Source organism: Ictidomys tridecemlineatus, chromosome 8, assembly GCF_052094955.1.
Source record: "Ictidomys tridecemlineatus isolate mIctTri1 chromosome 8, mIctTri1.hap1, whole genome shotgun sequence".
Classification (NCBI taxonomy): domain Eukaryota; kingdom Metazoa; phylum Chordata; class Mammalia; order Rodentia; family Sciuridae; genus Ictidomys; species Ictidomys tridecemlineatus.
This window is the reverse complement of record NC_135484.1, coordinates 149,037,476-149,053,982: the sequence shown is the minus strand read 5'-3', so window position 1 is coordinate 149,053,982 and position 16,507 is coordinate 149,037,476. Positions and strand designations below refer to the sequence as shown.

Sequence of the window (16,507 nt, the reverse complement as noted above, 5' to 3'; positions counted from 1 at the left end):
GAAACTGAAGTTCATCTACTGAAACAAGGTAGCTTGAGTTCTATGCCCCAGCTGTTTAGTTTAGGACTAGAAATAGGATTTTTAAAATAATGTTACTTTAAATAGAAATCAGAGCATAAGAGACATTCCTCATACGGAATGCTGTTCCACTAATCCAAATAAAGTAGCTTTTAGGATACTTTTTTTTTTTTTTAATCATTAAAGTCTTGAAATTGTAATCTTAGTTCTGAGTACTTGAGAAGAAAAAGCTTCCAAGATTAGTCAAATTCTTTCATTCCTTCTTTTTCCCTTCTGCAGGAGTAGACAGTCTCTCAAAGTTCGAGAACATAAAGTCTTGGGACCATATGTAGATGGCTTATCTCAACTGGCCGTCACCAGTTTTGAGGTAAGTGCCATTTCTTAAAAATGTCACAACAAAAACTGGCAGTGCATCAGGGACTGGGATGTGGGGTGTGTTTTCACACGGATCCTTTGCAGTACAGAGATACCGTTCATGGACCCAGAACACAGCACCAGGCTGCCCTGTGCCCAAGGTTTCACAGTGTGGCCAGGGGCCCAGCAGTTTGAGGTCCACTCGTACCACGCTGTGGAAACGGTTCTCCCTCGATTCCTCGGGAGGTCCTTCCAGACAGACCCAGCAGTCTCGGCTGAACTTGGTGGTCACTCAGCCCCATCTTGTTAGGAGGGTCTCCTGTCTTGGTTTCTTTCTCCTTTTACTTGTGGCCCCTTTGTCTGACTCACTCCTCCATTGACTGACCTGTTCTCCTTTTCCTGCTTCTTGACTTTTATGCCTGGACTCAATAGTCTGTCCTTATTGTTATAATCATTATTTTGAAAATCTCATATAACAAACTCCTGTCTCTATTGCTGAAGAATGCAAATGAATGAATGAATGGATGAATGGTGAATGAGTGGATGAATGAATGAATGAGTGAGTGAATGAATGAATGAGTGAATAAATGAATCCCTATACTTGTGCTATTTGAGGGATGTGGCTGACCTGCTGTCACTTCAGTCTTGGTATGACTGAAATTGACCTGGGAGCTGACTCTAGGTATTTGAATGAAGATACAAATGGTGTTTCTCAGGTTATAAAGAGGGCGCAGTCCTCCCTTTGAACACAGTAGGATTCTGAAAGGAGCAGGAACTTCCCTGATGTAAAGATGCTCGTCCTGCACCATCACTAAGGTGACGTCCCATAGCTCAGTGTGACGTCAGTGTGGCTGTCATCCTGTAAGAGCCAGGAGCTCTTGACTTGCATCCCAGCTCTGCCTCTTAGGACATGTGGGGAAAGTAATTTGACCTCCATGAATTTCAGCTTCTTTGTGTATAAAATCAGGAAATTGCTGGCTTCGTATAAAGTTCATTCAGCCAACATGGGCTAAGACTTCCTGGTTTCCAGGCGCGAAAAGGTGTAGAGAAGACGCTGGGACCCACTGTCCCCTCAGGTTGGAGGAGGGAGCGAGAAGCGGGAGGTGGGCTGCTCGCAGGCTGCAGAGGGCAAGAGACTTAGGGCTCAGTCGCCCGGTTACTTAGTATCTGAGAACTCCATAAATGGGGGCTCTCTTTGGAACCTCCAAAGGAGAAATGGGGGTCCTAACAGGAAAAAGAGACTCCTGATAAAGGCCAAGAAGAAGGGGGGAAGCGTTTAATATACTAGAAGGTTCTGAGGGGGTGGGAGCTCACGGTGCTGCCCGGAAGGCAGCGGTCTCCGTGGAGGGCGTGGGGAGGCCAGAGGGACCCTGGTGAGCGCACGTCCTGGGCGCAGGGGCTTCTGCTCACGGTGTGTCCCCGGTGCTTGCCTCCAGGATATCGAGTCCTTGATGTCTGAGGGAAATAAGTCGCGAACCGTGGCCGCCACCAACATGAACGAGGAGAGCAGCCGCTCCCACGCCGTGTTCAACATCATCATCACCCAGACGCTGTACGACCTGCAGTCCGGGGTGAGCGGTGTCCACGTGGGACGGGTGTCTGGGTGGATTCAGCGGCTGGGAATTTGTTTATTGGCTCTTTTGCTTACTCAACAAGCTGCTGTTCTTAAAAGCAGTTTAGTCTGGGGTTCCTTTCATACCCTTGTTTTTTTAAAAGTCGGATTTTGTGGGTAAACTCCCTAAAGAACACGAGGCCATCACGATGTAGTTTCTAATATGTATCCATTCACCCCGGAATTACCCCCAAAACAACCAGTCTACTCAGAGCCCTTGAGGGGCGTTAAAGTGAAAACCATGACGTTTGGCCGGTGGGTCACACTCGGGAGAGGAGAGATTTGACCCAGGTATGCAGGGATCCTCGTGCCCCCCAATTCCTTAATGGCACATAGCGTCTCCAGCTTCTCACTAGATTCTGGGAAGCTGGGTGGGAGCTGTCCAGCTGCGTTTCCCCAGTAATTCAAATTGGGGCTGTGACGTTTAATGCTGGTTCCCCTGACTCTGGGACCCGCCCAAGGTCCTGAGACCTGGCTGCGGGGTGGAGCGGAGCGCTCGGTGCCTGCGCAGTGGCCCTGGGTCCTGTGCAGCCCTGTGGTTTCTGCACTAACATGCGCTGTTTCTCTCTTGTTCCCCACCCCAGAACTCGGGAGAGAAAGTCAGTAAGGTCAGCCTGGTAGACCTGGCGGGCAGCGAAAGAGTGTCCAAGACCGGAGCTGCAGGCGAGCGACTGAAGGAGGGCAGCAACATCAACAAGTAGGGACCCGAGTTGGCGGCCGAGGGTCCTCCTGTCTCGGGTTTGTGGTGTTGTAAGGGTGCGAAGTACCCTGGGGTGGGGAAAGTCAACACGTGCTCTAGGAAGGTGCTCAAAGATGCCCCAAGGCTGAAGTGTCATCTCCACAGGCCATCCGGCTTAGGGTGGCTCCGGCTTAGGGTGGCTCCGCTGGGTATCTTCATCTTCAAGGGGAACCTACATCAGATTTTGAATTTGCATCTCTTTCTAGGCTAGCAACATTTGGTCTCATCTTCTCGGAACAGTGGACAGTGGCAACCACAGAGCCCAGTGGCTTGATCACACTGATGAGGGGGCATGGGGCAGGGGGTCCATAATTGAGAGTCTGTCAGGGCCGTGCTGCTGAGGCAGCGCTTTGGTAGGTTAGGAGTGTTAGGTGCATTTTCTTTTTTTTCTCTAGTACTAGAGATTGAATCCAGGGGCAATTTACCTACCAGTGAGCCACAAATTACCTACCACTGTGAATGAGGTGAATGGATACATATTTTATTCTTTTATTTTGAGACAGTGTCTCACTAGGTGGTTGAGGATCTCACTAAGTTGCTGAGGCTGGTCTCCAACTTGCAATCCTCCTTCCTCAGCCTCCTGAGTCGCTGAGATTGTAGGTGTGCACCACTGTACCTGGCTGGATTAAATGCATTTTTGACTCACATTGTTTTCAATTTAGGGCCTATTGAGACCTAGTCCCTGTCCTAAGTCAAGGACCATCTGTACAGTCTTGGGTAAAGTGTGGATCACAGTTTTATAAATCAAATCATGCCAGCGGTGATGGTGGTGGTGGTGCCTGTCTGTAATCCCAGCAATTTGGGAGGCTGAGGCAGGAGGATCACAAGTTCAAAGCCAGCCTCAGCAATTTAGCAAGGCCCTGAACAATTTAATGAGCATTCCCACAGAGTACGTGGTGTTTATTGTCTCAGAAAATAAACAAGAATGTGGATTGTTAAGCATCCCTGGATTCAATCCCCAGCACTAAAAAAATTGATCGATTAATCACATCACATCTTAAATCAACTTGGCTTGTTCTGAAAATCTGCTTTGAATCCCTTAGTGAGGCTAACACTGTTTAAATATCATGGAAATGAACTGTGGCCAGACTGGAATCTTGCTGTTTGCCTTGAGTGCCTGCAGAGAGCCTGGGGCTGCAGTAAAGGCTGAAAGGGTGCAGAGCAGTGGGGGTTTGTCAGGGAGATGGAGGAGATGCAGGCATTCAACGCAGAGGGCTCTGTGGGAGCAGAGATGAGGTGCATGGTGGGCAGGGTCCCAGGCAGCTCTGGGCAAGCAGGGGGGAGTCTTTGTTTTCCAACCTGAGGTGGAGCTGAGTTTGTATCTAAAAATGCCTGTGTTTAATCCCACCCCCCACCACTTACTGGGTAAGTGCATCTTGAGCCAGTGATTTTTGCCAGTCTGCCTTACTTTTCTCATCTGTAAAACGAGAATAACCATGGTGTCTATTTCATAGAATTATTGAAGATGAAATGCCTGTAATGCACTTGGGAAAATGTCTAGCATGTATGAATACTACAGGAGGAAGGATGAATTGTTCTAGCTTTGGCTTTTTGTTTTGTTTTTTGGTTCTGGGGATTAAACCCCGGGTGTTTTACCATTGAGCTACTGTGCCAGTTCTTTTTATAATTTGAGATGGGCTCTCACTAAGTTGCTGAGAATCTCACTAAACTATGAAGGCTGACCTTGAACTTCTGATCCTCCTCCTTTAGCCTCCTCAGGATCTGAGATTACAGGTATGCATGACTGCACCTAGCTGTTCTAGTTTTAATTTCATAATAAGCACAATCACTATCATTATTCCAAGTTCTACACAAAGTAGATTCGTCTATACTTGTAATCTGTTTCTGTTGAGCCATCAAAACTTTTTATGGGGTTTTGTCTAGGACAAAATGGGACAAGAGGAAATACATTCAGGAATGATCATACAGCTTTCATTTTACAGTGATGTTGGCATTGTATTTTGCTGTGATTTGAGTATACGAAAGTTTAAAAAATTAAACGTAAAGCATTAATACGTCCTCTATCAGACAGACAGAGCTGCAGTTGCTGGACAGACTGCTGCTTTAGGAGTTAATCTTCCAGGCATCCTGTCTCCTGCTCTGACAACAAGGGATTTCCCTGTGTCTCATGACAAAGCGTGGCCAGATCCCAGGCGGGCACTGCAGCTCTGTTCCACCACGTACTCTGGGAATGTGTAGCCAGGGGCGGGAGGGAGGAGAGAAAGTCACCTGTACTGGAGCTTCATTTTCTGGTACTGAGCTCGGCCAACCCTTTGTCCGCTGGAGGGCTAGGGGGCCAACACAGGAAGCTCTTGCTGTAAGCTCATGAAAATTTTGAGCGTGTATGTACAGCTGACTTATCAGACTCTCTCTAGTGCCAGGTGCTATTCTGAATGATCCTTGTGTATGGTACATCTGATTTTCCCACTGGCATTGTGAAATGGGGCCTATCAACCCAGTGTACAGATGTACAATCAAGGCAGAGAGCACTTTAATACCGTCTCAGGAGCCGGAAGCCCTAGGACACACCTGTAATCCCAATGACTGAGGCAGGACGCTCACAAGTTCAAAGCCAGCCTGGGCAACCTAGAGAGACCCTGTTTTAAAATTTAAAAAATAAATAAATAAAAAGGGCTGGGGGTGTAGCTCAGTGGTAGAGTGCCCCTGGGTTCAGTCCTTTGTACCAAAGAATAATGATGGTGATGTGTCTTGGGTCCCCAAGCTCCAAGTGCAAGAGTTGGATTAGATTATATGCAGGCTCTGGGGCCCAGACTTACCCACTGTGCTGCATTGGGGTGCCCAGGCATTCTTTTTACCTGGAAGAGGCTACTTGAAATTTTTGTTCCGTAGTAAATAGCAACAGTGTCCCTTTAAATTTGGAACCTTTGTTTTATAGTGTCTCTAGCCAGTTGCATTGGTGCACATTTATAATCCCAGCTACTTGGGAGGCTTAGGCAGGAGGATGACAGAGGCGAGCCTGGGCAACTCAGTGAGACCCTGTCTCAACAACCAGCTGAAGAGGGCTATCCATGAGGCTCAGTAGTAGAGCACTTGCCTAGCATGTGGGAGGTCCTGGGTTCAGTCCCCAGCCCTGCTAAAAAAGAAAAAGATGTATTGTCCCTAACTAGATGACCTCAAGGCCTACGTGTAATAACATGATTTACTCCTCCAGCAACTGGCTCTTTCAGTTAAGGACTTGTTCAATTAATACAAATCTCTTAGCATCAAAAGTCTTTCCTAATGTACATCTTAGATCTTTTACAAATGTATGTGAGTATTCCTTCCTCCTAGTTTATGAGATAGGCCCTTTCTTTTGAGAGCTCCTAATAGTGCTCAGAGCACTTTCACAGGCATTATTTGATACATAGCTCCCAATAGGTATTTTTATCTCTGTTAACGTAAGGGTTTTTTAGAGATGAGAAAATTGAAACTTGGAGACATCAAATATCATAAATGCAGGCCCATCAGACATTAGCTGTGCCTGTCCTACGTGTCTGGCACTGCAGTAGATGCGAGGATGCAGAAGGAATTTGGACGTTGTGGTAGGTAGCAGAATACCTCCACCCCAAACATATCCTCCTTCTGACCCCCAGAACCCGTATCCATGTTACCTTCAACGAAGCCTTTGCAGGTGTAATCAAGATAAGGCTGCTGGCTCAGGGAGACTATTGAGGTAGGCCCCGCGTAGCTGCACGTGTCCTTACAAATAAAAAGAGGCAGAGTGACACGGGGTGGGAACGACTTGACAGCATTGTTTGCTGGAAGACGGAACGATGAGGGCAGCCTGGAGGAGCTGGAGCAGGTCAGCATTCTCGTCCTCCCTTGAAGCCTCCAGTAGGAGCGTGGAACCCCCAACACGGGATATTTTGGACACCCAGAATCAAGGACTGCAGAAGTAAGAAGTTAGGAGGGTCTCCTTGCCTGGACGGAGGTCAGGGTCACTTCCCTCTCTGAGGCCGCCTCGGTCTTTATGTGCATTTTCAGTCTTACTCACTTTTTATTGTGTTTTATTATGGGTGCTGTCTCAGAGGAGGTCCAGTAATGCACACACTGGGGTCACTCCTAAAATCCCAAGTATTCTGAACTTCAAGACACATGTAGACCCAGGGGTTTCAGAAAAGAGATACAGACACGCACCTTTAAGTTCCATCTTGGTGAACACTGACGAGCCGCGGCAAGACGTGCAGTAAGACTGGCCTCAGGAAGGAGGGAGGAGGGTACCTGGGTGGCTGTGTTAGAGCGCTGAGCGCCAGGGACACGGGGTGGCAGTGGGCGCCCTGGTGTGTAACCGTGGATGCACCGGGAAGGCTCCCACGGCAGGTACTGGGGGTTCTTGGTGACATGAACCAGCCTTGTGACCTCCCTGGGTCTCACTTTCCTCCTCTGTAACCTGTGGCCGAGGGGACTCCTGGTGAGTAGTCATTCTGAGGATCAAATGAGCTGCTTTTGTAAAGCGCTTGGACCCTTGGGAGCTGCGGGGGTGTGTGCTAATAAACAGCCGACGCTCCTGCCCCACGGCCCCACACGGGGCTCTCTAAGCCTCATGAGCGGCGGGGGCCGGTTGAGTGTTAGAACTCAAAGAGATCTCTGACACATTTCCTAAGCGTCTCTGTGTCTTCTTGGCGTCTTTGGGTGGAGCCTAAGCAGTCCTCTTTCGGACCCACCAGGACTTGACCCAGGCCTGCGTCTGCCTGATGGGCCGTGGATTTAAGAGCTTCACCTCCTAAGAGCGTTGGAGCTCACTGAGCCCTTCATTGGAAGAGCCGAGGTGCCGTGCGGCTGCGATGGTGCAGAGGGAGGGTGCGGGCCTTGTGCACGGGGTCTTCATGGGGGCTGCGGGTGACACTAGCCTGCTGCTCCTCTCCTCGCCTGCTTCTCCACGAACCCACTGAGATCCCGCAGCACCCTCCTGTCGGCAGTAGCCCGGCACTAAAGGGAAGCGCCCGTTACCGATGAGGATCATTCCCTCCCGTCGCATTTCCATTTAACGACTGTGGTAGGAATAAAGTATATATCACCCCCAAATGGGTTCTGTTGAACACTTGTCTCACGGGTGTACACCTATGGCATTTCTGAAACTGTGCCATATCATTTGTTACGATAATGTATAAGCTTGATACTTCCAACAGTTTGAGTGACTCGATCCTCTCTTTTCCCTTCGTGACTAGTTTTCATCTCTTTTGCTTATTTCCCCCTATTTATTTCCTAGTTTGGAACCAGGCATTGCGGCACACACCTGTAATCCCAGTGATTTGAGAGGCTCAGGCAGGAGGATTGCGGTTTTGAGACCAGCCTCGGCCACTTAGTGAGACCCTGTCTCAAAATAAAAAGAAAGGACCTGGGATGTAGCTCTGTGGGAAAGTGCCTCTGGGTTTAATTCCCAGTACCAAAAAAAGAAAACCATCTGTTTATCAATGCGGTCCCCTAGCCCAGCTCTTCCTTCTCAAGAACTTGTGAGATTGAGAGATTAGGGACTTCCTGACCGCATCTGACTCCCACGGTTCCAGGGTGGAGCAGCACTTAGGTAGAATTAGAGAGATTCCTGATATAACTTTTTCTGCCTCTAAAATTGGCAAACAGCTGCCACCCTTTTCCAGACCCTGTGAGGGCCGACAGCTGGCCTCTGGCTTCCGGTGTGCGAAGATGACAGCAGGACCCATAGATGAGTGGTCTTGTTAAGTCACCAAACTCCCTGGGATACCTTTTGTATTTAAGTATGTAAGTCTGCCTGTCAACTTTCAGACCACGAACCCTGGGTTTGGGGGATTCTAGCCGTCCCTGGGTGGAACCTGAGCGGGCGGGAAGGCTGGGTGACCCGTCACTGGTCAGAGGGAGTCCCACTTGCCCTGCACTTCCATTTTGCTCCATGGTGATCCTCGTGGGTGTAGAGGAGTTCTTGGACTGAGGGTGCAAAGGCTGTTGGGTAGAAGGGTGTGGCTTCCACTCAATGCACCTCCTGAGCTGGACGTGTTACAGAGCAAACCAGTAGCCCTCCATATCTAGGGCTTCCGCGACCACGGATCCAGCCAGTGGCGGGTCAGAAATACTAGAGAAAAAAGTTCCATCTGTGCTGAACACTTACAAGACTTTCTCTTGTCTTTATTTTCTAAATAAGACAGTATAAAAGGGATTTGAAGCATATGAGTGAGCCCAGTGTCGTAGTGCACACCTGGAATCCCAGCAACTCAGGAGGCTGAGGCAGGAGGATCTCAAGTTCAAGGACAGCTTCATAACTCAGTGAGACCCTATCTCAAAATAAAAAGTTAAAAGGGGTGGCGACGTGACTCAGTGGTTAAGCATCCTTGGGTTCAATCCCTGGTAGATAGGTATGTACGTACACCAATAAAAGTAAAAGGGCTCTGGAATTTGGCTTAGTGGTCAAAGCCCCCTGAGTTTCTCCCACACACACCTAAAAATTAGAATGTGTCAGAGCACACGTGTAGATTGTGTTCAAACACCATGCCTTTTATGTAAAGGACTTGAGCATCTGCAGATTTTGGTACCCATGGCAGGGGGCATCCTGAAATCAATCTCTCATGGACACCATGGAAACTGGAGCCCTGTAACCACTTCCGTATACCTCTCATGCCTACAGGCTGTCAAATATAAACTATGGGGAAGCCCTTGTTTTGGACTAAGCTCCTACCCTGGACCCCAAGAGAGCAGGCTAGAGATCAAAATGAAATCCCTGGAATTGCACCTCACCACCCTGAAGCTCAGCAGTTCATGTGACCTCTGGAGATGGGAAGCCATGGAGAGAGAGGTGTTTTCTTCCTGTTGTTCTTTCTCGCTCTCCCTGTCTTCTCAGGAAACCAACTTTGAAATGGCAGTCCTCTTTATCGATCCCTCTGACCCCCTTTCTTCAGCCCCTTTTTCTGTTAAGCAAACCATCCTCTTGTGCTCGGCTTCCTGGAACATTCATTCTATTGTATGGAATGAAGTGTTGCCTGCATCTAGGATCAGAGATGAAGCAAAGTAAGATCTTTCAGTCCCTTCCATCTCGTCCTCTGACAGCGCTGTGCTGAGCGTTGTTGTAGGTGAGACCCGCTTCTGCCCTCTTAGGTTCCCCGGGAAATTAAACTGGTCAGAGACACATTTGCAGAGACGCTGCACTGGGTTGGTTATTAGCCCATGCGTCTTGTGTACACAAGTAAGCTCCCAGGGACAGTAACCCCCCGGGTGGGGGGCGGTTAGAACTGGGGTACAGACTAAGGGGAAGGAGAGGCTTGGGAGCTCCTGGGGGGGGCAGATGAGGAGGGAAAGCAGTGAGCCTGGGCTTAGTAGATTTACAGCCTTGACTTCTCCATTGGTGAGAGATGGGATTTTTCCTGTACAGTGACTTGGAGTGGCCTGTTCTTATACCCTTCGATAACGCTGCATCATCCTTTCCTTTTTCTCTCAAAGTCCTAACTGGATTTTGTTTCTTTGTTTAGGGGTACCCGGAACTTTCCTTTTTGTCTCCCCACACTGTCAAATTAGAAAAATAGAAGCAGTTGCCACAAGACAGAGTGGAATCTTTCCTCGGCAATGACAAATCCGTGTCATGCCCCAGACGTGTTTTCACGTGAGAGTGGTTTACTGGAGTCCCAGGCTAGAGGCTTGACTTCAGGGAGCCAACAAACCAGACCTGGCCGTTCACCCCAAAAGGCAAACAGCAAAGGTGATGGTAAAAAGCAGGACAGGAGCCTTGGTCAGCGCAGCTGCACAGGAAGACAAGAGGACGGGTCCTTAGCCCTGCCTTCCAGGAGTGAAGGGAACTTGGAGATTTTATAGCTGGGAGGATGAGGGCAGGGGTTGGGGGTTTGCAGAGCTGGAGGCTTTTCACAGGTGATCTCTGTCCATCTGTCTCCAGCAGAGCTTGTCCCAGATAAGAAACTTGCTGTTTCCTGGCGGGGTGGGGGGTGGGTGGCTTCCGCCCATCACAAGATGTTGATCAGCTCAGACCTTGTTCCTGGAATCCAAGGTCACTTAGAGCAAAGCACATGGATGCAAAATGGAGGCAGAGATGCCAAGGTTTTAATCCTCAGAGATGAGGAACCTTCGTCCTTGTTATAAGGTTACTGTCAACCATAATGTTGCCATGGTGACTCCTGAGTCCCAGAGCTGTTTAGAGTTTTTATTAATTAAAAAGATTTCTGGGTGGGGGATGCTGTTCCGTGGTTTAGCACTTGCCTGGCATGCATAAGACTTGAGTCTCTCCCCCCTGCCCTGCCCCCCCACACACAAAAAAAGGGAAAGAAAAAGAAAAAAATTCTTCTGCACTTGCTAGTAAAATATATTGAATAAGTCTTCAATTATTTGAAGAGCCATTTCCAACTGATGTTTTCATTTCAATGATTGCAAAATGTGAAAAAAAATGTCCTATATTCTATGTTAAGGCAGAAATGTGTATACTGAATGTAAGCAGTATATACTTGCCTTTATTTCTGAGGTTCTGGTTGTGTGGATTTTTGTGAAATGCTTATGTGATCCAGGATAGTGGCCTTGCCTAATTGGCTTCTTTCACTTACCATACGGTGTTAGGGTTCATCCACATTGTAGTTTCATTCGTTTTCTTTCAGGACTTTGTGTTGGGATAGGAATCAAACTCAGGTCCTGCACATGCTCCGACAGGACTCCACCACTGAACCACATCCAAGATTTGCTTCTTTTCGTGACCAACTAATATTCCACTGTGTGTATTTAGGTCTTTATTCATCCCTTTAGTACTTGATGGACACTTGGATTGTTTCTGCATTTTTGGCTTTTGTTAATAATACTGCTTTGAAAATGCATGTATCAGTTTTTGTGTGGATATATGCTTTCATTTCTCCTGTGTTAAACTTGCTTAACGTTTTTAATCTGCCAAGTATGGTGTGTATGTTTGTGCTGTTTTGTGGTAATGGGTGGTAGCTACTGCCATTCTCTTTGAATGAGCTCTGGCTCATTTTCTGCCTCTTGAAGTTGCTTTATCTTTTAGTGACGTTTCAGTGACTTTCCTTTTGGGACTTAGCTATGTTTTGCGGGAACTCTGCTTTCTTTCATTGTATTCAGTGGAAATCTCTTGCTAACAGTAGAAAGAAAGCTGCGGTCTTTCACTTGCTGGTTTGTGCCCTTCTTTGTTGTAAATAAACAGTATCATTTAGCTCTTTTAGCCATTTACAAAGCACTTTCCTTTTGTGGGATCATGTAACCCTCCCTGTAGTCCTTTGAGATCAGCTCAGGTTGCTGTTTTCTGGGTGCTCAATTCATGATCCAGTTGATTTCCTTTCAGAGGAGTAATGGGTACTCACCTGTGGCCCAAGAGGATCCCTTCATCCACCAGAGTCATGGGTCTGTTGTTTTTAGAGCACTTTTTTCTTCAGGTGCAGAGAAGGTGTGTTGGCCACCAAAGAAGAAAGCTTGTGAGCCGAGGCTAGTAATTTTCAAACTGCATCACAGTGGCTTGGAGGGCTCCTCAGAATGCACACTGCAGGGTGTAAATGAAGTTTCTCAGCTTGAAGATCTGGGGTTGGCTTCAAGTATCTGCACTTCTAACTAGTTCCCAAGTGATGGGGTGACTGCTGGTTGCAGGTCCACACTTTTGAGAATGATAAGCCTGGACAACTAAAGTGTGTTTCCTGGATTATTGTTCAGCTAGAACTTCTCAAAGTTTAATGTGCTGGTCTCATTCGGTTGGCTGGGGAACGCTTCTGAGAGGATCTGAGTAGCTCCCAGGTCATGCCATGGCCTCTGAGTAGCAGGGCGTGAAAGACAAGGCGTGGAACTGGGGTACAGCTCAGTGGTGGAGCACTTGGTGGCGTGGACAAGGCCCTGGGTTGGATTCTCAGCACCACATACAAAAAGGGAGTCCTATGCTCTTCTCTACTTGGGTAGTTCTTTGTTTTTGTACAACTATATGGTCCAAAATAAATGCTTAAAGCTGAGCACACTGGCATATGCCTATAATCCTAATGACTCAGGAATCTGAGGCAGGGGGATCACAAGTTTGAGGCCAGCCTTAGCAATTTAGTGAGACCCCAAGCAACTTAACAATGCCCTGTTTCAAAATAAAAAGGGCTGGGATGTAGCTCAGTGGTAAAGCGCCCCTGCATTCAGTCCCCGGCACTACTACTAATAATAAATGAATAAGTAAATAAATGCTTCAGAGTTTTAACTGTAATATTTGCAGTACGTTAAAATTGACTGATGTGATCTTTTAAACAGATGTCTCCAAGTTTTAAAATACCTATGTTTCACACATAGGTCCTAAGATTGAATACAGTATTTTCTTACTGGGATTTTTAAATTGATTTATTTATTTTTAATTAATGGAGTTACGCTGGGGACGGTGGCACACGTCTGTTATCCTAGCGACTTGGGAGGCTGAGGCAGAAGGATCACAAATTCAAGACCAAACTTGGCAACTTAGTGAGGCTCTAAACAACTTAGTGAGTCCCTGTCTCAAAATAAAAAGGGCTGGGGCTGTAACTCAGTGGTAGAGCACTCTTGGGTTCAATCTTCAGTAACAAAACAAAAGAAAGAAAAAAGAAAAAAAAAAACAACTAATGGAGTTACATTTTGTTTTTCTTTGATTCTTGGCAAATTGATGGCGAGTTGATTGCATTGACCTTAGGTCTCGTTGTTCTGCCTGTTCTGCAAATTTCATACACAGAAGAAAATTACTTTGTGAAAGCAAAGTGCATGTTCCGTGAAGTAACTTTTCTTTTTTTCTCGGCAGATCATTGACAACCTTAGGGCTTGTTATATCATCGCTGGCTGACCAGGCTGCAGGCAAGGGTAAAAACAAGTTTGTGCCTTATCGAGACTCGGTCCTCACTTGGCTTCTTAAGGTAACCCGTGGCTCTGGTGCTCTCTTCCTCCTAAAAGTTGGCCATTTCAGCAGGGTGCACTGGTGCGCGCTACTATCCCAGTGGCTCGGGAGGCTAAGGCAGAAGGATCACAAATTTGAGGCCAGTCTCAGCAATTTAGTGAGACCCTGTCTCAAAAAATAAAAAGGGCTGGAGATGTAACTCAGTGGTAGAGCACCCCGGGGTTTAGTCCCCAGTCCTCCCAAAAGTTAAAAGGAAAATAAAATTGGCGACTTCAGATGTGACAGTTGGAAGGTGTGTGCAGAGCCAACCAAATACACAGGGATCTGTGCTGGCAGCACTGTCGTCCAAGGTCCCAGGAAGACAGGGCCAGTTCTCTCGGTTGCTTTTTATTCTATTATAACCTTGTTTGACAGGCATTACTTGCTGCTGTGATTAAAAGGAGGTCACATTTAATCTTGTCATAAAAGTCATTTGTGAAATGCAAACACATCTCCCCATAGCATTTTTATCCAGAGTCATGTCATGGCCACACTTGGTGGCTGATGCTTCTGACTCCATCTACTTGGGAGGCTGAGATAGGAGGATCGCAAGCTTGAGGTCAGCCTAGGCAATTTAGCGAGCGTTCGTCTCAAAATAAAAAGGGCTGGGGGTGTGACTTTGTAGAACAGTGCTTACGTACATAGTAGGCACCAGGCCCAGGGCTCAATCCCTGGTGCCATATGAAAGAAACAGAGTAAGGTCACAGATGCATATTTACTGCTTTCATCAAATGGGTTGTGTCTGAAGTGGGCTTCCCTGAGATGCTGTTTGAAATGCTTTGCAGGACAATTTGGGGGGCAATAGCCAGACCTCCATGATTGCCACCATCAGCCCCGCAGCAGACAACTACGAGGAGACTCTGTCCACGTTAAGATACGCAGACCGAGCCAAGCGGATTGTGAACCATGCGGTGGTGAACGAGGACCCCAACGCCAAAGTCATCCGAGAACTGCGGGAGGAAGTGGAGAAGCTGCGGGAGCAGCTGTCCCAGGCCGAGGTAAAGTCAGGGTGAGGACGTGCTTGCTTGCAGCTCTGGGTCTAGCTCCCTGTGGCTCGACGTTGCAGTTTTGGTTGGCGTCTTCTCTGTGCCGAGCATCGTGAGGACCTCCGTGACTTGTGTCCTAGCAGCGTGCAGTCAACAAGGACATTCCTGGGACTTCCTGATTGTTCCCTCCAGTCAACAGGTTGGCCCTTGTACTTCCGTGTGAAATCCTGAGAACCTAGTGTGGTGTTTTACCAATATCGTAGACTGGATTTCTACAGGGCCTTGCAGTTTTCAAAGAAGCTGGGTATCATCTCCATGTCGAGTCTTGCACATGCCGGGAGCACGGGTAATGAAGCATTAGGAATGATTCAGAAATTTTTTTTTTTTTTCCCTTTTTCATTTACATCAGCCTCCATCAGGCAACAGATCGGTATTTTCGCATTGTTACCATCTTCCTTGGCTTTTCTGAAACTTTAATAACCACGTACTTTCATAGACAAGTGCTGGTCTTTGCAGATTGCTGGGCGTGGCACCACCTCATTTGGCATAGGTGAGGGGACAGAGATGGAGGCCAAAGGCCGTAGCTGCAGCCACCAGCTTCCTCACGGCAGGGCTCGAGTGTGCACCTGACGCTTGCGTTCGCGTTTCTTCCTGCTGCTGTCTTCTGACCCCACTTTAGTCGGAAATGAAGGGGGAGGGCGATAGCCATCATTTATTGATTGCTTATGTGCCGGGCATCTTTTCGTACTCTTTATCTATCAACATTATTTAATTAAAAAGTAATCGGCAAGAGACAGAACAGACACCGAGATTGGCGACCGTGGCCTTGCGGGATGACTCTTTCTTTACCGCCTTGTCTTCTTCCAGACTGTGGGCTCTTAAAGTGCAGGAAGCCTTTGTTTTATTCATTTTTTTTTTTATCTTTAACTCCTCACCCAGCCGGCCCAGGCAGTGCTGCTGGTTTGTGTTTTACCATAAAGCATAATCGCTTTATTGATGCCAAGAAGGGTTAGCAAAACACCAGGAAAATCAAAACGTTGATGAAGTTTTAAAAGACTCACGATCCCAGGAGGAGCGTGTATTTGTTCTGGAATTTGTTCAGAGGCAGAGTTTCTGGATTTGCGTTCCCACTGTGACCGTATGATCCAGACCAGATAGCCGGAGCAGCGCCTGCTCATGGGGAGAGAAGACGAGAGCCCCCTGGTGCAGCTGGAGTTTCCTGGCAATCACCCTGTATCCAGCAATGAATGTCCCCAAGCCTCTGGTGGCACCTGGAGACTCGCTTGCTCAGGCAGCAGGCCATCACCAGCCCCGCTGCCAGACCAGGCTCCGCCATCGTAACAGTTCGCAGCGCTTGGGTCTTCAGAGGCTCATGATGCTGCAGAGTGTCAGAGCCATCCATGCCACGCGTAGCCCCCCAAGATTTTAAGTTGCAGGTATCTCTGTTTGGACCCCTTAATTATTCTTAACAAACTCAGAGGGGAACTTCTCAGACGTCCTGGTTCCAAATGAATCCTAAGTTGGCAAAATGTCCATTACCCTCCACAGAGGAAAGTCGTTGAGAGGGCCCAGAGTCAGATTTTTTAAATAAATGAAAGGGATCATCACCTTTCTTGGCCAGTTAATGTAGTTCGTTTGTTTACTGGTGGTACGAGCTGCTCTCTTTGTCTTAATGAACAAGGAATTTCAGTGACCTTTTTTCCCACTTTCACATTTCAAAGATAAATATTAGCGTTTAGGTCTTTGGGTGTGAAATGCCAAGCATGGTAACTGAAGTGATTTTGGAAATGGAACCCAGGGCCTCGTGCATGCCAGGCAGGCACCCTACCACTGCACTCACCCTCTGCCCTGAGATGACTCCTGTGACCTGCCCCGCTTACATTCGGGGCTCTGGTGTCTTTTCTTTTCCTTGAAGCAGGAGCAGCCACACCCTCTTCCGTTTGTTCCGTGTGATTGGTAGAGGTCTA

The 16,507-nt window shown here is 47.7% G+C and overlaps 1 protein-coding gene across 1 annotated transcript in view; it reads left to right on the top strand.

The window, feature by feature from the left end:
• Window positions 1-16,507, top strand: part of Kif13a (kinesin family member 13A) — a 174,980-nt gene that overhangs the window by 103,163 nt on the left and 55,310 nt on the right. Inside the window, 5 exon segments of the mRNA XM_078020582.1 lie at window positions 298-385; window positions 1,809-1,943; window positions 2,569-2,681; window positions 13,423-13,534; window positions 14,340-14,552. Coding sequence (XP_077876708.1) covers window positions 298-385; window positions 1,809-1,943; window positions 2,569-2,681; window positions 13,423-13,534; window positions 14,340-14,552 — 661 coding nt within the window.